Genomic DNA, 27,071 nt, shown 5'->3' on the forward strand with positions numbered 1-27,071 from the left:
AGGTAGCACTAATAACGGGTTAACTATACCCGGTATAGCGTCTAAGACGCCCGCTAAAGTAAAGGGGCCGGCCGCGCCTAGTACGGAGTCACTTATAACTCCTACTAAAGCGCGCCTAAATACTAAAGGGTCCGCTATACCCGGTATAGTATCCTAGATACCCGTTAAATAAAGAGGTTAGCCGCACTTAGTATAGGGTCGCTTACGACTCCTATTAAAGCGAGGGGCCTAGCCCTCCCTACTAAGAAGACCTTTATAGTTCCTAACTATAAGGCTAGTAAGGTTTTTACTCGGATATTCCCCGTGTTCGGGTTAAACGATAGTTTACCCGGTAGCTAGTCCACCGGTAACTAAAGGACTCTGTCTTTAGCGTTAATAGGCTATAAGGGTAATAATAATAACGATAATATCGATAATAGTAGTATTAATTATAAGGGGGATATAAGTATATCGGGTAGCGCCCACGGTATCCTTTATATTAGTAACGATAAGAGTAAGGATAATAACTTAATCCCTAGCGGAGGTAAGAGCTCCCTAGGTGATAATATCTTCGGCGACACTAACATTACCGATAAAGGTCCGGGGGCTAACGGGGGCGATAGTAATGCTACGCCTTCTAATAACGGTAACGGTTTAGGCCTTTACCCGGTTTAGGGAGTGGTTATAGGGGGCGACCTTTATAATCCCCCTTATTAACGGTATTACTCCGGGTGTCTTAATATTATCTTAGATAGTTAAGGCCCTATTATCTTTTATTTATACCGCGCCTCTAGCTAATAATCGTTTAAGTGCCACTACTATTAATATAAATAGAATAGTAAAAAGTATAAGGAGGTATAGTTATGCCCCCCGTCTAATATAGACCGTCCCGGTACCGATACTAACTTATTTATAGATAAACCTCCGTGCTACTTATACTATTATCGATATATAAGGGGTCCTTATAGACGCGGTAAGATATAGTGGCTTTACTAATAAAAAGCTTATAAGTTATCTCTCCCCTATTTCTTTCGCGCCCCCGTATTAACTCCTTTTTATTAGCGTGCCGCCTATAAGCTCTAGGGAGAGCTACGCTATGCTCTCGCTAATACCCAGCACTATAACTCCCGCGACTTTAATAATACTCGATACGGGTATTATCGTACTAACGTAGTTATAAAGGCTTAGGTTACCTTATATAATATCTAAGCCCGGGAGGCCCGTAAATAGATAAAAGTCCTTTATTAGATTCGCGACCTTCTACGGGTCGCTAGCGGTACTAAGGCCGATAATAATAGTAATGATAAGAAGCATTTCGTTAGTCTAGAGGTATATAATAAGAAGTGGATCTAATAATCTAATACGGATAGACACCCTATGTATATAGTATAACTACTATTATTTTATTTTCTTTTAGCGCTTAGAATATAATATAATAAATTTATAAAAATAAAGATAGTAACGGGACCCTCCGGGGTTATAATATACTAAATTAAAAAAGATAATAAAGAGCCCTATAAGGTTATAATAGTTTCTGCACTTTTCGAGCCCTCTGCTTTTACTAATCGTGCTAGTCCTAAGGAAGTTCCTCCGGGATATAACGCCTCGGTTCCTAGGTATTATCCTCGTGTCTATAATCCGCCTACTTAACTAAATACTGCCCCCTTTTCCTATTAAACCGATAAGCTAAAATCTCCTCCACCTTATACTCCTCTAACTCCTATAGCTCTATATCCACCTTTATCGGCTCGGGGGCCTAACTATTACGGGACCGCCAGGGCTTTAATAAAGAGATTAGGAAAATATTATAAATCTTTATCGACTATAGGAGGTTTAGCGTATAGGCGAGACTATAATAACTAATAACTATAGTGATACGGTACGGTCCGAGGTACTTATCTAAGAGTTTTTTACTAGGCCGTTTCTATTTAATATTTTTTAGAGAGACTAGGATATAGTCCCCTACCTTAAACCGCTATTAAGTCCGCCCGGTATTATAGAACCTCTTATAAGCCTCTTAAGCCTTCCGAATAAAAGTTTCTATTATTTAACAATTAGCGATTAGGTGCTTTACCCGTTATTTAGCGGATACCGCCCTAATATCTAATTATTTAAGTGACCGGATATTATTAGAGCTATAAGGGTTATAGCCTATTAACGCTATAAAGGGCGTCTACTTAATTACTAAGTACTACGTGGTATTATAGGTAAACTATATAAGGGATAGCTTATTTACTTAGTCGGTCTACTCCCGCGAGTAATAGCTATAAAGGTAATACTCGATACTTTAATTCTAACGCTTAGTCTATCCGTCGGTCTAAGAATAAAACGTAGTGGATATCTTTTAGTAAACACCTAAAAGACTATATAGGGTTTTCTAAAACTTACTCGTGAATAAAAGACCCTAATCTAAAATAATACTATCTAGTAACCTATAAACGCTAAAGACTTTTAACTATAAAATATCGGCTAAACTTTTAGCGGTTAGTATACTACTATAAGGGATATAAAGGGAGTACTTTATATAATAGTAAACCACTATAAGGATCGTATCCTTTTTCTTTCCGCCCTAATTAATAGGAGGGAGACCTATAATAAAATTAATTAAGATCTCCTAGAATAGATAAAACAGAACTAAGAGGCTAGCTAATAGGCTATAAGGCTTTAACTATCTCCCCTTAGTCCTTTAATAAACCCTATATATAGGCACGAACTTCTTTATATCCCGGGATATATACTCCTAATAGAATAAGTCCGAAATCCTCTGAATTAGTCTACCGGAACTATAATATCTAGCGGTGGGTTTATTATAAAAGGCCTATAGGATCTTCTTTCTTAACCCCTATATATTCGGGATAAAAAGGCGACCTCTAAAAAGGATTAGGCCCTCCTTATCCTTTAACCACGGGTCGGATAACCGGTCCTTCCTAGATAAAGAAATATAAAAGGGATCCTCCCTCTAGGCATTAGCTACCTCTTCCTTTAAACTTAGTAATAAGTCCTCGGAAACCCTAGCTGCTTTACCCGCTTTCTCCACTACTCTTAAGACGAATTGACGGGTAAACCTCTTAATAGGCTTCTAACGCTCCGCGTCTAGGTCCGCCTAATTCGAAATATACTACGGCTTCCGCGATAAAGTATTAGCCTGGTTCTAAGCTCTCGGCTAGTACTTAATCTTAAAATCGAATACCGATAGCTCCTTTAGCTATTACGTATACTACGGCTTAATCTTTAGCTTATTTATTAGGTACTAATAATTAAGGTGGTCTGTTAGAACTTCTATTAGGGTCTAGCTATAGGCTAGGTAGTGCCTTTAATAATAGAATACCTTAATAAAAGCTATTAACTCCGTATCTAGAGTCGAATAGTTTAACTCTATACCCCTAAGCTTTCGTAAAAAGAACACGATAAGGTATTATACCCGATCTATATACTAACTAATCACCGCCCCTAATATAAACCCCGAAGTATCTGGCTTTAGTCGAATAAGTAACTTAGGATTAAAATACCGTAAAACCGGAGCCTCCTAAAACTTTTAACGTAACTTATTAAAAGCCTCTTTCTCCTTTACGGATAATATAAACACCCCCTTTACTCTAGACTTCTTTATTAAGTCTAAGAGCGGCGCCGTAATCTTTAAATAATTCTTAATAAAACGCTAATAAAACCTAGTAAAACCCAGGAAGTCTTAGATAGTCTTTACCAAATTTAGCCGTTACTAATCGCGGATAGCCTTAACTCTAGACTAGTCTATATAAACCCTATCCACTCTAATAATAAACCCTAGGAACTCCACCTCTTAAGCCTTAAACACGCACTTTTTACGATTCGCGTATAATAACCACTCCCTTAACCTCCCTAAAACCTCCTTAATATATAATCGATAAGCCTTAAAGTCCTTACTATAAATTAAGATATCGTCTAGATAAATAATCTAAATCGTATCGACTAACCCACTTAAGGCCTAGTTAATATACCGTTAAAAGCTAGCTAGGGTATTAGTAAGCCTAAAAGGCATAACTATATACTCGAAATAACTATAACGAGTCCTAAACGTTATTTTCTACTTATCGCCGGGCCGTATACGGAGTCGGTAATAGGCGTCCTTAAGGTCTAGCTTAATAAAGACCTTTAACGATAAAAGCCGGTCTATAATCTTATATATTAACGGGAGTAGCGTGCGGTCCTTATAAGTAACCTTATTTAACCCCTAATAATCTATATATAGTCTTAACTTGCTACCCTTTTTTAGTATAAAAAGAATAAGAGTACCCGTAGGGCTAGAAGAATAACGAATCTATCCTTTAGCGAGGGCGCTATAAAGGTAATCCTATAACGCTACTAACTCCTCCTCCGCTAACGGATAAATCGGCCTAAATAGGGGCGTCTTCCTTTCCTCTAACTTAATTCTATAGTCCTACTAATAATATCCGGGTAGCTTACTAGCCTCCTCTATATTAAATATATCTAAGAACTTATAATACTACTCTGGCACGGCTAGTAATAACTCTTCTTAACCCGTAAATAAAGGGTCCTCCGGGGGTTCGGGTAGTGGTTTAGGTAAAGGAGTAGGCGTGGTCGTATCCTCTAAGATATAAGCTTAGATATAGCTAACCCGCGCCACCTAGGCCCTAATAAGCCTAATAATCACCTTTACCCTATTCGTAGCCCTTTTTAACTCCTTCTATAAGCCCACGAACTTTAACTCCTCCTTTTAAATCCGAAATATCTAACTCTTCTCTGCCTAGTTAACTATTAGGTTATACTTAGTTAACTAAGGGATACTAAGGATAACCTCCGACTTATCTTTACCTAAATCTATAATATATAACTCTATATACTATATCCGCGTACGATTCTAATTACCTATAATCCGAACCATAGATAAGATCGATCCGAGTATCTAGGTTATATATTCCTTATTTAACCACCTAACTTCCTTAGGAGGCCTAGTAATTACTTTACCGGGGGGCACTACGCGTTTATCGATAATATTAAAGTCGGTAGCGCTATCTAGAATTATAACTCGACGGTCCTATTTACCGTTTAGTCGTATATTAAGCTTTGCCCTTACTAGACTAGGGGGAGGGGATAACTCTAACGGTGCGTTATCCTAGGCCTAACCCTATAGGGCTTAGGGTAGGGCCTGTACCTAACCTAAAGTGGGCCGACTAGGAGCCATAGCCTCCTGATTAGGGTTAGTAGCCGAGGTAAAACTTTAGCCGGCCCGCCTATTCCGTAAGTAAGGGTAAAAAGGTCGAAGATAACCCTCCTCTCCGTATTTATAATATCTCCGAGGGCCTAAAAGTTCTAAGGTTATACTAGGGTTATCCCGCTATTAGGTAGGGGTAGTAGTAATAGACGCGGCTATAGTAGCAGGGGATATAGGCGTGTCTTTACAGGAACCGTTAGCTTAAGATAATAAGGGTTTATTACCGGTTCCGCGCTTCCTTTTATAACCCTAATCGCGGAGCGTATATAAGTAATAGCCGCGATCCCGATTAGACGGTTTACCCTTATATATTAATATAACCTTAGCTTAATAAGCCGCGACGTTTAACTCCTAGAAGGCCTTAGGCAAAATTCTAGTAATAATTTAGTTATATAGAGGTCTATTTAGTTTAGTTATAATAAACTATATACGCCACTTATTAGGAAGGGGGATAGATACCTTATTAAATACGGAATCTAATTTATTAAGAAATTAGTTATAGGTCTAACCGGGTTATTAAGAGGACCGTTCCGAAAAGAGTTCCGTAACTAATAACTCGCGAGTCTCGCTATCGACAAATTACTTAGTTAAGAAGGCCTTTAGCTCGGCCTATATCGCTTCTATTAAAGAACTATAGGTCCTCCTTTAGTAAGCTCGCTAACAGGACCTCGTATTCTTCTTAAGGCAGCTAGCGGCAAAGTAGACCTTCTTCGCCTTTATTATAAAGCTAGCTAGATTAAGATAAAAGCGTTCCTTAATCTCTTCTATAAAGGTCCTAAACTAATCGTACGACTTACTATCCTATTTCGGGGTAAGAAGGTTTACCTTAAATAGATCGCCGCGACCACCTCGGGGATAATAGTGGTTCGCCGAGTAAGGGGATAAGGTAGTGTCCGGGTCTTTACCACGACGAATAGCTTCTAAACGCTTTAACTTACGCTCTCGCTCCTTATATTCCTTATAATAACTTAAAAGGAAGTCTAGCTCTTCGGGAAGCAGCTAATCCATAGGGTAATTCTTTAATTCCTCGATATTATAACGTATACCCGACTAAGGATCAGGTTATAGCTCTATAGTATTAGACGATTAAGCTATAGGTATCTCGCGTTAAGGGACTATAGGAGGCTTACGCTACGGTGCTAGAGACGGTTCCGGCTATAGCTTTAAAGGGTCCTATAAGATAATAGTCTCCTGCTTACTAGGTAAAGGCGCGGTGGTATTACTTAGTGGACTAGGAGATAGCGTGTGCTTATAAAGCGATTTATAATCTCCGTCCTTAGGAGTAATACTAAAACGCCTATAGGGAGGTATAGTTATTTATTAGCTAACTAATAAAGGTAAATTATACTTATAACTCTTAACGGTTATTATACCCGTTAAAACGGTTAAGCGAATAATATATTAGGAGTTTTTATATATAGAGTAAAAAGACGTTATAAGATAATTAAAAAGGTAATATAAACTAATAGGTTAGATTAAGAGTTAAACTATTCGCTAAACCTCTAAGTTAGGAGTTTAGCTTTACCTATCCCTTTTATAGACGATTAATGCCTCCTTCCCGAGAACCTCGGGGAATCTCCTCAAAGATATCTTAAGGACCTTAATCTATCCGTCGGTGGTCCTCCTTATCACACTATACCAGGTCGGCCCGGATAGTACTAGTCGCGGAGCCGACTCGACCGCCTATCTCCGAGCGCTATACCCTATCTAATCCCCTTTATAACTATTAAGATATATTATTTCCTCCGACTCAGGCTATCCCTGACTTCGATAAATTATACCCATAATAAATAACTTCTTAATAAAATATATACTCTAAATATAGTAAACCTTTAAGTAAGCGAAAAGAGCGGTTTAAGATAATATATTGCGTATCTGCTATATAAATAACAGTTAATACCCTGCTTCTTTAAGCTCTATCTAACTTATATACCTATATCTAACTCGTAGGGATAGGAAATAGATAGGAAATACCGGGGGGGGGGGTATTAGTAAACTTAATCCGGGGTAAGGTAATCTATAAACGGATATTCGTAGTAACTTAGTAAGCGACGCGAATATAGAGTTAAGGGATATATTACTATACACTATTATCCGATACTATACCGGCACTAAAGCCCGTATAGCACTAGACTAGCGCTAGTATTATACCGGCACTAAAGCCTATATAGCGCTAGATTAGTGCTAGCACTATACCGGCACTAAAGTATATATAGCGCTAGACTAGTGCTAGCACTATACCGGCACTAATGCCTATATAGCGCCGGACTAGTACTAGCACTATCCCAGTCCTAGATAGACTAAGGTTTGCCCGTGGCTATATAAAGCTAGAACCTCGCCCTCTCCTTTAAGTAATATATCCTATTTATATATTATTTACCGCAACCCAAAGTTACCTTATTTAAATACTTTTATAGGTACTATAATACTAGCTAGTTAGAGATATATACGGTTTTGTATATTAAATAATAGTAACTATAATAAGATTATTCGATCTTAGTAAGGTATATGTACCGATCCTACCAAACGACTATATAGACTATTTTAGTTATATAACCCTAGGGTAAGTAACTATCCGTTATTAATAAACTGCCTCCCCTTAAATAGGACTAGGCGATAAGCAGCGACTATTAAGCTATAGCCTAATAGCGCCGATAAGGAACTATTTACCCACGCACCCCTTACTATATTTACTAGGCCCTTAGCGTAATACGTAAAGGTCTATATACTAAACCCCTATTTAGTTAAGGGTAAGGATATTCCGACTAGGGCAATCGGATATTCCGACTAGGGTCCTATGTTAATAGCCGGTGATACCCGCCAGCATATTCCGTGTTAGGCATTTATGCCCAAAGACCCCGTAAGCCCGATGGGTTATATTCGCAGAGCCACGTCACACACTATTCCGAATACGGCTGTACTTCTATTAGATATAGTATAGTGTTATTTCCCCTCTTTTGCCTATATATTTAACATCGTAGACTGGTACTCTTTCATAGTCTATAATAAATATAAGTTATACTTCGTACGATATTAGTGTCCTGATAGTTATAAGCCCGGCGCTCTGGTGAAACGCCTCTATTCCGGTCGATCCAACAGTTCTAGGCTCTGTGCCTCTCTCTTTTAAAGCCCTCTTTTTGAAGCTCTTAATCAAATAGAGCCTCTTTTTAAGTCCCTGCTCTGTTACGGATAGAGTCGTCTACTAGCCCGTCCGCCTGCCTATTATCACTAACCCTATTAACCGCCTCTATCTATTCCTCCTCCTCCTTCTCCTTCTCCTACTCTATCTAATTAGCTGCTTTTCCACGCCGTTATAATAACCTTAGTTATACTAACCTCCTCTAAGGACTAGTATTAGTGGTATCTGCGTGTAATAGAAGTCGCCCTATCTAATAAAGTCACGAAGCTCGTGGATCCGGATCTTAACGATGCTAAACGTCTAAAACGCCTCTAAAAGGTTAGCCCTCCTGCCGTAAGTAAAGACGAAAATTAGGATTAAAAATATAAGCTATGGCTCTTCGCCTATAACGAATATAAGTAGGAAAAGGCCGCGATAAAGGCTATTCTGGATTATATTACCACCACTATAGACCGGAGCCTCGTGGAGTCCTTCGCCGGCAAAGACGACCTAAAAAAGATCCTGCGAATCCTAAACGCACGCCTTAAGCCCACTAACGCCGCCTAGAGGTCACTTATCAAGCGCCGTTAGGACGATTATATATAATCTATTAGGAAGATGCCTTATTAACGCTGGCTTAACGACTTCCGTAAGTTATATAAAGAGGTAAAGACGTATTAGGTTCGCGCGATCGATTCGAAGATAGACTAGCTTAACGGGTTCTTTAACGCGATCGGGTCGATTTCCCCGGAGTAGTCACAAGCCCGGTTTTCTATAATATTAACGGAAAAAGACAAGGACGATTTACCGGATATTAAGAGCGTTATTAACGAATATACTACCTGGTTACGTTATAGGCACCCTCTGCGTTTAGATCGGAAGCCGGGATTATCGTTATTCTATATAGCCACGTTCCTAGGAAAAGATAAAGAAGGTTAGTAACTGGATCGGTAAAAGGATCGTTAATAAGGTTAGGGTACTAAGAGGGAATTTATCTACGATTACCGTATAGCCCGGAAGACCTAAAGCTACTATAAGCTAATTTAGACCTGCCTAAACGTTAACCCGGCCCGAAGAGGGAAGACCTTTAAGTTATTTAAGGAGACGGAAGAACGTTATAACCGGATTATGGCTAGTTAGGATAAAGATCGCCAAAAGAGGTTCTAGAGTAACCTTAAAAAGGACGCCGAAAGTAAGGGAAATAAGGGTTAATAAAAGTCACCCTCGAAAGACCCTTTTAAGGACTTATCTAATTTCGTGGCCACCGGGGGCGCCGCTTCGGACTCGGATTCGGAAGATAGAACCGGATCGTACGGTATATACAGCTTTTTATTAATAACAGCTAGAGCCTTTAAAAACGAGCTATTAGTCGATTCCGGCACTATAAGGTATATTATTAATAAGCGATACCTTCTAGAAGACTACCGGCCCGCGGAAAAGCTTATGATATTTAATACCGGTAAAGGAGAGTCGGATCCGGTTACCGGATTCGGGACTATAAGGCTGGAAGTTAAAGATCGGGATCGTTAGCCGTATACGCTGATATTAAAGGATATAGCGTATATCGAGGGATATCCTATAACCCTTATATTAGCCCTCCGCATGCTTCTAACAGGATCGCTTATCACCGGTGGATAGGCGTTAGAAATTAAGGAAAAAGATAGGACCGTTACCCTGCCTTTAAAGAACATAGGAGGTTAGTTTGCCCTTTAACTAACGGAATCATGGACCTTTTTTAATAGCTTAAGAGCCCCGATTATAAGCGTCGCCGACGCTTATTTATAGCACGAGCGGCTAGGTCACGTAAGCGCCGATGCCTTTAAACATATTATAACCGCCTATATAGGCGGCGCCGTCTCTAAAGGGGATTTTCCCCTCGTAATAGAGTACAAGAGCTACTCCGGTAGTAAGGCACGGAGGCTAATATCACGAAGGCTACTAAACCACCGACCCACACACCCTTAGCAGCGTATGGATATCGACCTGTTTTCTAATAACGAATCCTTTAACGGGCTTATAAAGCTAATACTATACCACTACCCCTATACGCACTTTATCGTAGGGGACTTCCTAAAGGACCTTAAGTCAGCTTTTCTATCGATCACCTCCTTTAAGCTACGTACGGCACGGCAGTACCAATATCCTATTATAGTGATCCGGCTAGATAATAAGCGAGCCCTGCAGAGTAACCTTAATAACTGGGTATATATTAGAGGGATCCTGATTAAGAGGTCGTCACCTAATACGGCCGCCTAGAACGCCGGAGCGGAACGTCACGGGGCCGTTATATACGCTATCGGCCAGGCCCTCGCTATCGCCTCCGGCTTCTAGTAGGATATATAGCCAGAGATTATAGCCGCCGCGATATACTTATATAACCTGATTCCACGCCGTAACCTCGGGTAAAAGTCGCCGAAGGGTTATATAGATAAGTGGGTTAATAAGATAGGTATTAAACGTAATACTAGCACCCCCTTAATCGGTCACCTAAAAAGGTACGGTTACTATGCCTATCTATTAACTACTAACTACTAACGTGGGCGCCGGAAGAACGAGAAGCTCGCGGAGAGGGCTTATATCGGTTATTTAATCGGATACAAGAGCACTAATATATATCGGATTTAGGTGCTAAAGCTCGGAAGAGTCCTGCGTATAAGAGACGTTAGCTTTAACGAAAAGATCCTATATAAGGATCGTGACATAGACCCACCTATGGCGATAGAGCTTTTTAAAGAGCTTAATCTGCCTGACGATACCGAAAAGGACGCCCTAGAAACCGTTAGCGTGATACCGATAGACGATTAATTCATGGTGTTATAGCAGAATACGATGATGGAGTCGTTCTAAGATATCAGGAGGCCGGAGCAGCTTAAAGTAATTAAACGAGCTGTAGTTAAATAGGTTATTAAAGAAAAAGAGGTTAAAGCAGTAGCTGTTAAAGTAATAGAAAATTCGACTCCCTCGCCTAATTCTAGGGGGGTGGATGAGTTATAATAGCGATTATAGCCGCCTAAAACGGCAGCTATAGTGGCTACCCGGGTTGCTCCTTCCATTAAAGAGCAGCCGGCCCAAGCTCAGGGCTCTGCCACAACGCCGGCCATAATTACTGCTATAATTACCTCTAAAACCTCTCCTATAATAACCTCTCCTAAATCAACGCCCTCCTCTTCTTTTTCCCCTCCTATAATAACGCCTCTAGCTTCACGTTAATTAACGCCTATAGCAGCTATTCCACCGGCTGCTATAATAGCTGCCCACTAACCGGCTCCTCCGGCCAAGCCTCTAGCTTCTATAACGTTAGTAGCGACCGCCGCTGCCGCTGCCTCTAACGATGACTCCGATGACTCTGATAACGATAATGACTTAGATAAAGATTCTTCTAATTCCGATGACTCTAACGATACTCATACGCCTACCGCCGGCGCCGCCGCCGGTACTACCACGGCCATAGGTTTATTATCCCCAATCAGTTAGTTCTAGAGGAGAAGATAACGGCTACTGCCACGGCTGCCGTAATAGCAGCCCCGGGCCCTTCTGCTATAGCAGCTGCTTAATAGCTGCCTCTACTAGCTACCTCTTTAACGCCGGCTGGCCCTCTATCTTCGGGCTCTCTAGAGCCGGATACCCGTCCATCCTTATCCACGGCGGGTACCCTATCTCCAGCTACCACCACGCCGGCAGCCTCCTCTTAGCCGTAATATAACCGCCGGCCACCGTAATAATACGCCGACTCTACCTTCCTTTATCTTAACCGCTTCGATATACCAAAGAAGCCGCTACTACGCCGTGATATACCCGAAGAGCCATCTAATTAGAGCCAGATAATACGGTCACTATATAGAACGCAGTGGGTTATAGCCGCCTCCAAAGAGGTATAGGCTCTTGTTAAGATAGGCATATTTAAAGCAGTAAAACAGCATACTACCGTTCCGAGCCGCCCTTTAGATCTAATATAGGTATTTAAATATAAGGTTAATCTTTCCGGCTATATCACTAAATTCAAGGCACGCCTCTACGTTCATAGCGATTAATAGCCTTAAAATCACCTTAACGCCTACGCCTCCACTCTGGCCGGCAGGACCTTTAAAACGCTTATAGCTATTACTACCGACTTTAATCTAGAGACCCGCTAATTTAATACCGTTAACGCGTTTACGAACGCCCGCCTTAATAAAGAGGTCTATATCAGAGACCCGCCGGGATAGAATATCTTATAGGCCGCTTTACACATTACTAATAAGGCCGGATTAGAACCGTTTTTAAGCCTCCTACGCCCCTCGAACCGTGGGATTAACCGGCTACTCCGGGCCCTATATAGCCTGCGCCGTTGCCCTAAGCTATAGCATCAGGAGCTCTCTTCTATTTTAGGCAAGTATAGTCTTACGTAGTTAAAGGAGGACGATTACGTCTTCCGAAGTGATAAGCTGCTTATATTCTTTTAGGACTCTCTAGGGAGACCTTATATTTCTATAGAGAGACCTTACACATGACTTTTTATAAAGCAATAACAAAGCCGCCAAGCTCCATAAGGTATACATACAATTTGTATATACAGCTTAAGTAGATACCTATACCTAATATGCCCGCCTATAGGCCAGCGGGGTAATACACGTAGTTACGACTTGTATCTAGGTAGTACTATTGTTCCTGTGCCCCCTTCCTTCCCTGTACTAGATATTTTAAGGGCCCCTTTTAGGCTGCTTTTGCCTTGAACTGTCACCGACTTCAGGGAAATCGAGTAGTGGTACAAGACTAGTATAACGAACAGTTAAGCGTGTACATCAAAATAAGCATAGTACTTAAGCAGCTTAGCGGCTTTATTATGGCCCTATAAAAATATCACGTGTAAGGTCTCTCTATGGAAATATGAGGTCTCCTTAGAGAGTCCTATTCTTTTACGTTAACGATATAGTTCTATTATATCGTAAAGAGTATATTAACGCCGCTAAAAACCTAATTAAGTAGCTATAGGAGCGGTTCTAGATCCGGGATTTAAGTCCTATTAAGTGGTTCCTTAGTATTAGGGTTATAAGGGATCGTTAACGCCGAAAGCTATGGTTATTACTTAATAACTATATTAACGAGAAAATAAAGGCGTTGAATATCGTGACTAGTAGACGGGTCACCACGCCGCTCGCCTTTCCGGATACGCTAGAACCGAATAGCTCTTAGGCTTTAGAAGACTCTATCTATCTATATCTATAAAAGGTTAGATCGATTAACTACGCCGCCTATTAAATAAGGCCGGATATCGTAAAGGCTGCTTTTAGATTAGCCGAATTCGCTACTAATCTATCCGGTCAGTATCACAAGGCCGCTAATAGGTGCCTTAAGTACCTCGACTTAATAAGGTCCCTCTGCTTATCCTTTAGGCCACGGGATTCCGAAGAAACCCCAGCTAAATACGCCCTCTTTTATATAAGCGACGCCGCCTTTAAAGACAATCATACAACTCGGTACAGCTCCTAGGCATATATAACTATGCTTTTTAAAGGGCTTATCGACTAGAAGGCGAATAAATAAACGAGCGTCGTTATATCGAGCATAGAAGCAGAGCTCGTAGCTCTAAGCGCCGCCGCCCGGCAGTATATCGCGACGCTACGTTTAATAAAGGATCTGATATTAACCTTTAAGGTTAATCCTATCACTATCTACTACGATAATAACTAGACCCGTCAGCTATTAGAAAGCCCGCGCCCATAGGTAACGTCGAAATTAAAGCACCTCGATATACAGGCCCTATAGATCCGGCAGATCGTTTAATAAGGCGCGATTAAGATTAATTAGATCGCTACTAATAAGATAGTTAGCGATAGGATAACGAAGGCATTACCTCCGTAAAAGCACGCTACGTTTATTAAGATACTTAGGATAGAAAAGAGCCCTGCCGGCTCCGGCTTAGTTTAAGCGGATCGACTACTATCGACTTAATAGTGGTTTGGATTAGATTATGATCGCGATTAACGATCGTTAGATTAACTATAATTATATAACAATTATCACGTTATTTTAGGATCGCAAACAAGGCATAAGCTGTTTAATAAGCCGTTAACCTTTGGATTAATATCTAGGCTTAAAAACCCTAGATTTTACGTTGTTTTTAAGCTTTAATTCGATCAGAACCGTCAGGATTAATCCTGCGGCTCTAGGGGGGTGTGTCAGGCATTTATACCCAAAGACCCCGTAAGCCCGATAGGTTATATTCGCAGAGCCATATCACACACTGCTCCGAATACGGCGGTACTTCTATTAGATATATCATAGTGTTATTTCCTCTCTTTTGCCTATATATTTAATATCGTAGACTAGTACTCTTTTATAGTCTATAATAAACACAAGTCACACTTTATACGATATTAGTGTCCTGACATTCCGATTATACCTAGATACTTCTATATAAAAATAAGGGAAACACTAGGACGCCTGTATATTTTAATATTAAGCCCGTAAAAGTGGAGTTATAACCTAATAAGTTCTCTTACCTACAAGCACTCCATTTTCTCCAGTTAAGCGAGGTCTCAGAGGGCCAAAGTATATAGAGCTATATCATATCAATATTATTTCATCGTTCTATTATATCCATTATATGCTGCTAGCTTAGAAAAGAGGCTATTAACACCTTATCCTGGAGCTACTGCTCGATCATAAGTCAATAGAAGTCTTAAACTAGAAATACTTAAGGAGGCGCGCTGATAGTGGATTTAATATAATATAACTATATATACCTAGCCCCGTTAAGACCTCGTTTTATCGTAGAAAAATGGACCGTTTATAAGTAAGAGAATATACTCCATATTTACGGGCTTAATATCAAAATGTACGGGCGCGGTAATCTTTCCCAAAAATAACCGCAGCGACGATACCGACGATACACTTAATTGATCGTAGCGACGATACACTCAATTGATCGTAGCGATAATACGCTCAATTGATTATGTACGTGTCTGTAAGTATCTAGACATAACAGGAAGTTGTTGCAGCTGGCGTCAGGCGTTATCAGTAGGACCCCAGTCGGAATATCCAATTGCCCCAGTCGGAATATCCTCACCCTTAGTTAAATAGCTATACATAGCGCCCTAAGCGGATATATAGCTAAAGCGGTACCGGTTACCCGTAATCTACTAAGTAAAGCGCCTCCCTTTTATTAGGACTAAGCGAGTAAGTAATAAGTATAAGAGTCTATAAGTATTAGTTATTTAATAAGCCCGTATCTAAAACGACCTAATAAATACTAAATAGTATTATTATAGGACCCGCTTAATAATAACCGACGCTCCTTACCCCGTTCTTCTAGGCTCTATAAGCGGCTGGTCACGAGTTATTTATAAGGTAAGGCTGAATAATTAAATTATCTAAAGCTAAGGAAAAAGGAGGAAAAGGAGAAATCTCTATAGGCGCTTACGACCTAAATATAATATCGCGGCGACCTACTAGGAACACGATATAATTAGTCGGAAGATTCGGTGCTCTACCGGATTATCTCCACGGGGTTAACCCGTAATATTACCCCCTCCTCCCCTTAGTAAGCTATCGATTTTCGGTATATTAATATAGCGTTATTATTTAATTAAATAACGCCCCTTTATTAATAGAATAATAACCTCTAGTAGCTTTTTTATCCTAAATAACCCTTTTACTCGTTAAAGGGCGCTCGAGGCGAGCCTCTTTTATAGTTATAAGATTAATTAACGTTTTATATAAGGATATTATTATTATTCGTAGGCGGGTCATACAGTCATTCCTTCTACATAAGGAACCCTTATACGTACCTTCCCTGACCGTGTGACTTACTTATACTAATAATACTAACTTTGCCGTTATCTCTATGGTTCTGTTTTTCTTCTCTTCTTTAATAATATCCTTTATTATTAGTAATACGTTTGTTATCGCCTATAACTCCTTCGCACGCCGCTTTATCGTTCTAACCCCTTATCTCTCTCTCTAGAAGATATTTAAGTTTCTAGGATTATCTCCGGATTCTAAGGTACGTCTTCTTATTCTTCCTATAAGCCTCGCGCGACGTTTACTAACTTATATATATAATATAGGGCGTTTATAATAATAATAATATAATACCAGTAAGGAGGCACCTGCTCCCGCCCCGGCTAGTAAGGAGATTGCTACTCCTGCCTTAGCTATAGACCGCCGCGCCTAGCTAGCCCGAGCCGCTAAGGCTAAGGGTAAGCGTTCCGCGGGTAATGCTTTTATAGTGGTTAAGAGCCCCGTAAAGCGCGCTTATAAAATAAATTATCCTTTTAGAGGAACCCGCGAGGACTTCTGCTTTACTTATATAAAAGCAGTTACCTCCGGCCAGGATAGGCAGCGCTATCACGACTAGTCGGGACCTAGAGTAAGGTTAGCCGACCCTAAATACTATAACTATTTAAAGGGCGGTTATAAATACCTTCCTCCTCCGCCTAGGATAGTTAGTCTATTAGTAGTACTCCTAAAAGCGGTAAAGGTAGTTAATGATAACCTCTTTTATAGTCCTAAGGCGATAAAGGCGCTCGCGGCGGCTTATTTAGCCTTTTAGAAGGCGTTAAAGGTCTTAAAAAAGACTTTTAGCGCTTTATAGGAGGATAAGTCTATCTTAACGGTTATCGACTTAGGAGCCAGTAAGCCTTACTTATCGGTATATATTACCGCCTTCCCCCCCCACGGGGACTCCTATATTATAGCAGGTAGACCTATACCTATTATAGCGCCTCTTACTATTATTACGCCTATTCCTAGTATAATAATCACTTTTATAAGGGTAAAAGGCCTATACCGGTTTAACCGGTTTATATAAGTGGTTAAGAATATTATAGGGGTTATAACTATTAAGGTACAGGATATTAAGTCGTTTAAGGGAAAGAAGACGGATAGGCAGGCTAAGGTCGCGCTATCTATATTATCTCCTATTATCCCTAAAAGCGATAATAGTTATAAAGATATTCGTAATAATATTAATCTTAATACCTAAACCTGGTAGCTAAGGGCGGGGCTTATCCGCCCTAACCTAATTAACGTAGGCGGTTTTACTATTATTCTAAGCTTTAGTTAATCCTTACCGATTTTCCTATAACTCTTCTTCCTTTTATAATATTCATAGGGTCTATTATGAGTTTTAATCGGGTCGTATTTCTTTTTATAACGATCCAGGGCACTTAGTTCTTATAGGGACTCCGTCGGTTCCTATAATATCTAAGCGTATCTTTCCTACTTTACTAACGCTTCCCTTATTACGCCTTTACCTACCTTCCTATTTCTAGCGTATAGGATCTCTTTTACTATCTATTTGTCTTTTGCTAAGCTATCATGAATCGGGCTAGGCTAGGGTTATATAGAACTTAGCTAGGAAGCGGGTCCTCGCTTATATATCGTAGGAGGTCTACGTAGAACCTTCGGTATACGTTTAAAGGTATATCCAGTTCTATTATATACGGGTTAATAACCTTAATTACTCAGTATTTCTAATATAGCTAGCTTAATTTACGCAATAGTCTTAGGGTAAAGTAGTTTATAAGCGAGAGCTATATAAGGTCGCTTTCTTAGAGCCGTTTAGCAGGGATATAACGCTTATTCGCGGACTCTTTTTATTATAGTTACGTGGCTATTATCGCGGCCTAGGCGAACTCTGTGGCTTTTTAAAGGCGACAGAGCAGGTTATAAGCTATAAACTCCTAAGCGTCGCTACTTAGTTTTTCGTCGATCTATATTAGATTAATATTATAACTATATTCTAGGAAGAACGGGCTTATCTTTATAGTTAAGCTCTTTTAGTTATTTAATACTAGTTAGGCCGCGGGTAGTAGCTTATCCTAATCGTCTTAGGCGTAGTAGATAAGAGCTTAGAGGTACGCCTATACCTCTTAGTTCACTTATTCCGTAACGCCGTCGGTCTACGGGTAATAAGCTATACTTAACCTTTATTCGATCCTGGCTAGTTTATAAAAGTAGCGCTAAAAGCGACTCGTCTAGTTAAAGCCTTTATCGCTTATAATTAAGCGAGGTATACCGCGAAATCGGAAATAATAGTATAGGAACCGTTCGGTATAGGCTTCCGCTTTGATAGAGTTTATCGCTTCGAGGGTAATAACCTTCGTTAATCGGTCGGTTATAACCTATAAGTACCTGCACTTCTTCTTTTTAGCGGGTAGCAGGTCTATTATAAAGTCTATTAATAGGTCGCTTTTTATTTATTTAGGGATCGGTAGCGGCTTTAAGAGTCCTTATCTAGTATTCCTCCACGCATAACTCTAGTTATAGATATCGTAATTCCGTATAAACCTACGTATATCTCTATTTATCCCGGGCCAGAAAAAGCGTCTTACTATAAAAGCGATTATATTCTTACGCCCTAGGTAGCCTCCGATTATAGAGTTATCTATAGCGTGGATTACTTACGTTTATAGCGTGCTCCCCTCTTAGGCTCCCGGCACCTATAAGCGATCTCGGAATGTTAATAACCCTTAAGAGGTAATCCCGTACTCGGTAATCTAGGCCTAGAGGCCTAATAAGGTCCGCTAGCCAATCTAACGACTTATCTTCGATTAGGCATAGGCGTTACACTCTACCATTACTAGCCCCTTTAGTTTAACGCTCTATGACTGCTCTTTTAGTTACTTGATTATATCGGGGCCGGCGTGCCCTAGCCGAAGGTGCTATAGGTTACTATCGGCTTAGCTAGCTATCCTGTTAATTTGTTTTCGGACTAGTAGATTCGGGGCTAGAAGAGTAGTAATAACGGGGGCGTTAGTGACTGGAAAAAGCTTTATAACGGTTTAATCGTAGTGGATACTTAGCTTATAAAGGATTAATCGATTACGGTGGCGTATATAATTATTTAGTGGCTCCTAATCCTACTAGTAACCGTTCTAACGTATCTTCTTATTAGAGACTAGGTTATAGACGAAATCTTCGTAATAGGCTATGTCTTTTAACCGGAACTTTATCGGGCCGGCCGTTCCTTCTATTATAATAATAACGTCTCTATATCCTTAGATCGGCACCGTTATAGTGCCGGCGATTATAACGTTACTAGGGCGGGCCGGTCTATAATCCGTAAATCTGCTTCTATTATAGAAAACGTAGGAGGTGGCACCTAAGTCTAATATAGCGGACTACCGTAAAGGATATACGGCGGCTAAGAGGGCGGCCGCCGGGGCTTTTAGTCGGCATAGCTCGTAACGGATAGTATTTAACGCCTTACCTTACCCTTTATAGAATATATTTATAAGCTTTTCTAGCTTTATAGTCTCCTTGATTTTAAAGGAGACCTTATTATTATTATCAGTTACTTTATAGTCGGTGGCGGTAGCTTTTATAGCCGTACGGAGTCACGCCTCCTTAAGGACTTCGTTATTATTATCGCTATTACCGCCGCCGCCACCGGCTTTATTATTATTATCGGTGGCTTTGATATTACTACCGACTTCGTGGCCGGTAACGGCGGTCCTCTTCTTTTTATTTCGGGACCTAATCTTCTCTATAGCGCCTTATAGGTCCCGGTCTATCCTAAGGGACTTCTCTACGAGCCTCCGAATAGAGTTATTAGCTTAAAAGCCCTCCCGCGCTGACTCTAGGAATAGTATTTAGTAGCCCTATAGATCGTGGCCGCGCCGGTAGTACGCGGGGTACTTATTTTTATAGAAGAGGGATTATAAGCACTTAGAGCTTATATAGTTAGTTAACTTGCCTTTAGGATAGACACTATGGCCCCGCTAGGCTCTGGTCCGGTTAGTCCTCCTAGCCCGTTATAGCCTATTATTATTATTACCTTTAAGGCTTAGGGCCGGGAAGGCTATAGTTCTATGGCTTTAAGTAGGCGGTATATTGAGTTGTTCCGCCGCCTTCTTCCTTTCCGCGACGAGGGTTATCGCCGATACTATTTTAAGGTCTAGCGTTACTTCCTTTATATCCACCTAGTTACCTAGGGCAGGTTCTATAGCGTTAAAGAAATCGTTAATCTAAATCTCCCGGGGTTTATTATATATCCCGACGTCATAATAGTCCTAAAGCCGGTCCTGCTAATCGTCTAGCTAGGCGGCCACCTTCCGAGGGTTAGTAGGCGGCTTATTCTCATATAGATCGTAGTTCTTTTAGGAGTCTTTTATACCGGTCGTGATATAGGGTATAGCGTCGGCTTATATTATTATATAGATTTTTTCCGGGGTTATACCCCTTATTATGGCCTTCCGTCTTTTTACTACGATAGACTCTTTTACCCACTTAAGTATACTGTTAATACCCTTTTAATAGGTCTTATAGTCCTTACGATCTTCTTTATATCGGCGGTAGTCTTTAGTATAGGCGGCCTTACCTATAACCGTTAGCTCCGAGATATTAGTAGGTTACCCGTTAACGTTAGCGATAGAGGCGTAGGAGGTAAATTCGGGGCGGGTAGCCCGCTATGGCCTTAGTACTGGATCCTTAGGGCGTAGGAAGTCCTAGACTCCGTTACTACGGGCCCTGACTTTGTAAAGGCGTTGCTATAGCTCCTAATCTTCGTGGCTTATATAGATAGTCGTATTCGAGGTTATAGTTATTATAGCTATAGGCAGCTTAGCGTAAATAGCTTTAATAGGTTATCGAGTAAATAAGACTCTTAATTATTATAAATAGCGTATAACTTAATTACGTAAAATAAGCGATTAATCTGTTATTTTAATTAACTCTATAGAAATCTCTGATCGTAGTGCTAAATTCCTGCCCTTATTCCTGCGGCAGATCCACTCCTACTTTCGGGCCCGGAATAACCCGTTCCGGACCTGCTTTGGGCCAGCCTATGCGATAAGATATAGGCCCGGAATAACTAGTTCCGCGCCTATTGTAGGCTAACCTATATACCAATATTCTGCTTATAGACTTTAAGTTATACTACCCCATCTAGGCTATCTACCCTAGATACTATATTAAGTCTAATACCCTCCTAAACTTAACACTATCGCTAAAACCTTAACCTTATTACGCTCCCCGATTAACCACTTAGTATAGGCTAAAAAGCTAACTAAGTAGTATTATATTATATTAACCTTACTTCGGTAATTTAGGGGATACACTATAATTATAATAGTAAAAATAATATAATTTTCGGATTAGACGACTCCCTCTAAGTAAAAAAAAAAAACCCTCCTTTTACCTATATATTTTATATTATAGACTAGTATCGTTTTCTAATAATTATTTTAAGCCGCTATATTCGATATATATATACACCCTCTAATATATATTATATAGGGCTAATTAGATACTTAAGGCATAATTCTCTAATAATATCACTAAGACAAGCTGTGTATATATCCGATAGTTATTCCCTATATATAAGGAACCGTTTAATATAGGCCCTGCTCGTTCCAGGAATTATAAACATTCTGCTGCGAATAATCCCGCTAGAGAAATACGCGCTGTCGAGCACAGACGCCGACTAAGACCTCTAAGATATGTTTGTCCCAATAGGCGAAAACGGCCGCCAGCGCGCGATTTCTTGGCACCGAAACAGACAAATGAAACCGTCGAATCAATGCAGTATCATGTTTAATTCGTTTTGAGGTCAAGATTCCCAAATATAGACCTTGCATCGTGTCCGGCCATGTGTTGTTGTAAGTAAACAAGCGAACATACTTAGGCGGAGGAGACGGCGGATGTACCAACAGGCGCATCCGCAGGCGCATCCGCAGGCGCATCCGCAGGCGCATCAGCGGAGGCAGTGGCAGAAGTGCCGTCGGTTGGACCGGCATCATCAGTGGCATTGGCTTTTCCATCAGGTGCGTGAGCATCCTCGTCGGTTTTATCGGGGCTGTCGATAGCAACTTTCACAGCTATCTCCCGTCCCTCAATCTCCTTCCCGTTCATCTCCTGCACGGCCTTCTGCTGCATTTCCTCCGAAGCGAGAGTGACGAACCCGAAGCCACGCCCCTTGCGAGGCTCGCCGCGAGCTTGAAGTTTCTTGATCATGAAACGAGGAATGGGCCGCAGAGCAATCTTGGCGGAAGACGGTTGGTAGGCCTGGAAAAGTTCCTTAAGCTGTGATGTGTTGTCAGAAGAGTCCTCAACGGGATGTATCGAAAGACGGACCTTCTCCTCAGTCAGGTCGTAGGGCAGGTTCGCAACCATGACCTTGGTCTTGGAGGCAATTCCATCTGCAGGAGGACCACGCTCCCGACGCTCACGCGCTGGGCGAGCCTGGTTGGGTTTCTTGGACTTGTCAGAAATTTCGGCATTTGTAACATCACCCAACGCTGGCGCCTCAGCAGTGGCGGCCTGGGCAGTGTCTCCAACGGCGGTAGCAGACACGTCGGTGGCATCCTCCTCCTTGGTATCCTGATTGTCAACGACCACGATACACCCAGTCAGCCTCTTCAATGGAATGCAACGGTCATTTGCCGGCAATTAAGTGATTAATAAAAACTTACGCGTCCACTTCTGGCACTGCGGCCACCACGACCGCGGCCACGACCGCGGCCAGATGGGCGGCGCCGGCTACCTTCATCCGCGCCCTCCACATTTCCGTTTTCCGTCTTCTCTCCCACTGGCTCCGGCTTGCGAGCAAGTTGAACGGAGACCTTGCGCTCAAGGATCTCCTTGCCGGAAAGCTCAGAGATTGCGCGTTCGGCCTCGGATGGGGTGGAGAGATCAACGAAAGCGTAACCAACGGGACGGTCCGTGCGAGGATTCTTCGGAATGGAAACGGACTCGCTAGATTTATAGTTAGAAGCACGCGACGATGCAAAAGCAAACGAAAAAGAAAAACATAAAAGTAACAAAAGATACACAAAAGGCTGGTCTTGCCGCACGGCCAGCAACTGCCTGGCCAGGTTTCATCATGCACCTGACATCGTCGGAGGGGGAAGGAGTGCCAGGAGTCTTGTCTGCACATAAACTGTAGGCGACCAAGGCCGCGTGGGTTAAGCCATTCCCGTCACCGGTAATGATACAATGACCTTGTCGGCCAGCAATCCCAATGCCAAAACTGCATCAAGTCTGGATTATGCAGTCTACTTTTGGGAATTGGATTGCAGGAGAGGCAGCTTCCACATTCCACTGGCCACAACTAATGGCAAGGGCTGGGCAAGCGGGAGGTGACTCACACAAGGTATCCCTTGAAGAATTCCTTCAATTCCCCCTCGCTTGTCGCATAGGCCAAGTTGCCGATGTAGAGTCGACGGCCCTCCGCGGCGCTGGCGAGGACAGCATCATTGTTCGCGGCAGGTTTGGACTCGCTGGCCTTGTCGTTGATGGAAGTATTGCTCAGAGCATTGGTAACGTCGTGAACGGCCTCAGTGACCTTCTCCACGGTGGCAGACATTTTTGGCTCGATGGTGGACGAAGAGTGGCGGCGTTCTAGTGATGCGGAGTTCGGCTTGGAAGGATGACGTGAGACGAACCTGGACCTGGTGAGGGGAACGTCCGGGGGTTGATGAATGAAACTGACGTTCGCGTATATTGAACTCTGAGGCAATAGAGGGGGTTTGATAGGGTAGCTTCGTGCCCTAGAAGTTGAAAGGGGAGACAGTACGGCTTGTGTTGACGGGTGACACAGATTCTGGATATTGTGATGAGGGGAGAAAGAATCGAAAGGGAAGTTTGGCTAATAATATATTCACCCGAATATTTTTTCGCCCCCGTTATAGAATACAGCAACAGGTCAGGTATAAGGTCAATTATATGAAATTAGCAGATTATCCGGGCAGAAGGGATATAAGGGAACTAGTTAAGTATAAGGAACTATTAGCTAATTAACCTCTGGTAGAGTTGAATAAAGACACTTTAATATTATTCTTTCTTTATATAAATATATTATAGTTAATATACTCTTATTTATATTTTTAATCTATATTAAGAAATCGTATAGCTTCTTACTAAGACCTTATATAGTAAGGGGGAGACTTTATATATAGCTATATAATTTACTTCTATATACTCTACTATGACGTATATAAAACTAGGCTAGCCTCCTAGATAGTAGTAAGTACTAGTATTTATAAGCCCCCTATATATTATATGCCATCCACTTTATACTAAATAAGAAGGTAATATACGCATATATGTAAGTATAATTATAGCCGTAAATGCTATATATTTATACCTTATAATAAGCCTTAATCTATATACTTAATACTATATATCTTAAGTAACTAAATAACGACTACTTATATCTCTAAATTTATTAACTCTAACGTATTAATAATATATAATATTATTATACTAGGTACCTTATTATAATAATATCCCTATTATATAATATATATTTTTAATAACCCTAGTTATATAGTTATATTATTTATTATAGAATCTTAATAATCCTAGTCACTTAACTATATAATATAGTATATTTTAATGAATTAGGCTACGAGTAGTAGGCTGTACGCGCGGAAGAGAGGAAAATCAAGCAAATAGCTGTTGAATTCGTAGATCCGTAGGATTACTGCTTGTTACGCGAGCTTGAAGCTGCGTATGATATTATTAATATTGTATGTAAAGAGCTGCCTTCTAGGATTTCTTCCTGGATCCGGGCTGGCAAAAGACCCTGAAAGATTGGGTGGCGACTGTTACGTTAACAGCCTACGCGACGGTTATCACGTCACGTTATTAGCTTAAGTAATAACTAAGATATCGTATTTACGATACCTAGTGTATTTATATAATATATATCGTAAGCTAAGTATATATACACGTATAATACGTATAATATTATAGTGCAGGTTAAGCTGGTTATAAAGTAGACGTCTAGTTATCTAGCTATAACTATATACTGTTTATTTTAACTTAGATATTATACTTATACTTATTATACTTATTACTTATTATGAGTTTATGAGTATAATGTCAATACCCCCCCGTAAGCTGACTCTTATATAATAAGTGCAGCTTTGTTAGGTTATAGTTATGGTTATATTATAGCGCAGTAATCCTAGTCTATTTGAGACTAGAATATATAAAGGAAAAAATTAGAAAAACCTTTTCCTTTTTTAAATCGAGGGAAAATTTCAAAAACCCTTGTTATTATTATAGTATGTTATAACTCAATGGAAAATTCATAAAAACCTTTGATATCTAGGAAAACCCGAAGGTAAAAAACCTAGTTATATCCCCTTATAAAGAACTAAGAATACTAAGTATTAAAACCTAGTATCTTAATGCTTTAATATTATTACAAGGCGGCAAATCATACTCAGGCAACGTATCGTCCTTGTGACCTAGGTTCATATAACCGCAAAGAGTATTATAAGTCTCTTTTGCTAAACCTTTAGTTATTATATCAGCTATATTAAATTTCGTATTTATATATACGATTTTTATATTATTATTATGTAACTGTTGCCTATAGTAGTGATATTGCCTGTCGATATGCTTTACCCGTTTATGGAATTCAGGGTTTTCGGCGAGCGTCTTTACACTCTCACTATCTATTAAGATAGTAGGAATCTCGAGAGTTTTATTATTATTATTATTATTGTTATTATTATTATTATTATTATTATTATTATTATTATTATTATTATTATTATTATTATTATTATTATTATTATTATTATTATTATTATTATTATTACTATTATTATTATTATTATTATTATTATTATTATTATTATTATTATTATTATTATTATTATTATTATTATTATTATTATTATTATTATTATTATTATTATTATTATTATTATTATTATTATTATTCTTATTATTATTATTATTATTATTATTATTATTATTATTATTATTATTATTATTATTATTATTATTCTTATTATTATTATTATTCTTATTATTATTATTATTATTATTATTGCCTCTTGTATTAGAATCTAGACCTAGATTCTGTAGTATATCTTTATATAGATTATAAAGATAGATTCCTTCTTTAGAAGCTTCTGTGAGGGCTATATATTCGGCCTCTGTTGTTGATAAAGCAACGACTTTTTGTCTAGTTAAGGTCTAACTAATAGGGTTATTAACTCCCACGCAGTAAATATATCCTGAAGTCGATGTTCTATCTTCGATTATATCTGAAAAGCTGGTATTATAATAAACGTAAATACTAAGGCCTTCTTTATTACAGTTATATAAAAGACCGATATTAGGATATGTATTTATATAAGCCCAGATTCGAGTTAACGCAGTAAAGTGGTCTTGCGAGGGACTACTTATATAGCGAGAATACTAGTTAACTGCGTACGTTATATCTGGTCTTGAATGCAAGGCTAAATATAATAAAGTCCCGATTTCCTATTAGTATTTATTTATATTATTAGTTAATACTTATTCAGGATTTAGTACTAGGACCTTCTTATGTATGTAAGGGGTATTAACCCTTTTTAGACTTCGCTTATTATACCTTTTAAGTATCTTATTAGTATAAGGTAGTTAACTTATAGAAAGAGGCTTATTATCTTTATTTATATTTATTATATGACCTAGAAAGGTATTTATTTCACCTAAATCTTTAAGTGTAATATCTTTAGATATGTCCTTAAAGAAATAGTTTAAAGTGTTCTTAGAAGGGCTTAGAGCCACTATATCGTTAACGTGGCATAAAAGAATAGCTCGTTGTTCTATTCTTTTAATTTTATTATATTTATAAAAAGTAAAAAGTCCGTTATTATATTTAGAGACCCGGTAACCTAGCTTAGATGATATCTTCACCACATAATTATACCAGAGTCTAGGACTTTGTTTTAACCCGCATAAAGCTTTATTAACCTTATAAAGAGTTATATTCTTATTTTCTGAACCGTCTTCTTTCTCGAAGCCTGTAGGTTATATAACATATATCAGGGT

The 27,071-nt window shown here is 39.8% G+C and overlaps 1 protein-coding gene across 1 annotated transcript; it reads right to left on the minus strand.

The window, feature by feature from the left end:
* Nucleotides 1–21,480: 21,480 nt before the first annotated feature.
* Nucleotides 21,481–23,881, minus strand: ACRALDRAFT_1059114 (uncharacterized protein). Its single transcript, XM_071015972.1, has 4 exons — nt 23,381–23,881; nt 22,706–22,988; nt 22,368–22,613; nt 21,481–22,316 (listed from the first exon to the last, which is right to left on the minus strand). Exons 1-4 carry the CDS (start codon nt 23,596–23,598, stop codon nt 21,915–21,917), a joined length of 1,149 nt encoding a protein of 382 aa, XP_070880276.1. The 5' UTR covers nt 23,599–23,881; the 3' UTR covers nt 21,481–21,914.
* Between the last annotated feature and the right edge of the window lie 3,190 nt (nt 23,882–27,071).

Source organism: Sodiomyces alcalophilus (assembly GCF_042370955.1).
Source record: "Sodiomyces alcalophilus JCM 7366 unplaced genomic scaffold ACRALscaffold_1, whole genome shotgun sequence".
Taxonomy (NCBI): domain Eukaryota; kingdom Fungi; phylum Ascomycota; class Sordariomycetes; order Glomerellales; family Plectosphaerellaceae; genus Sodiomyces; species Sodiomyces alcalophilus.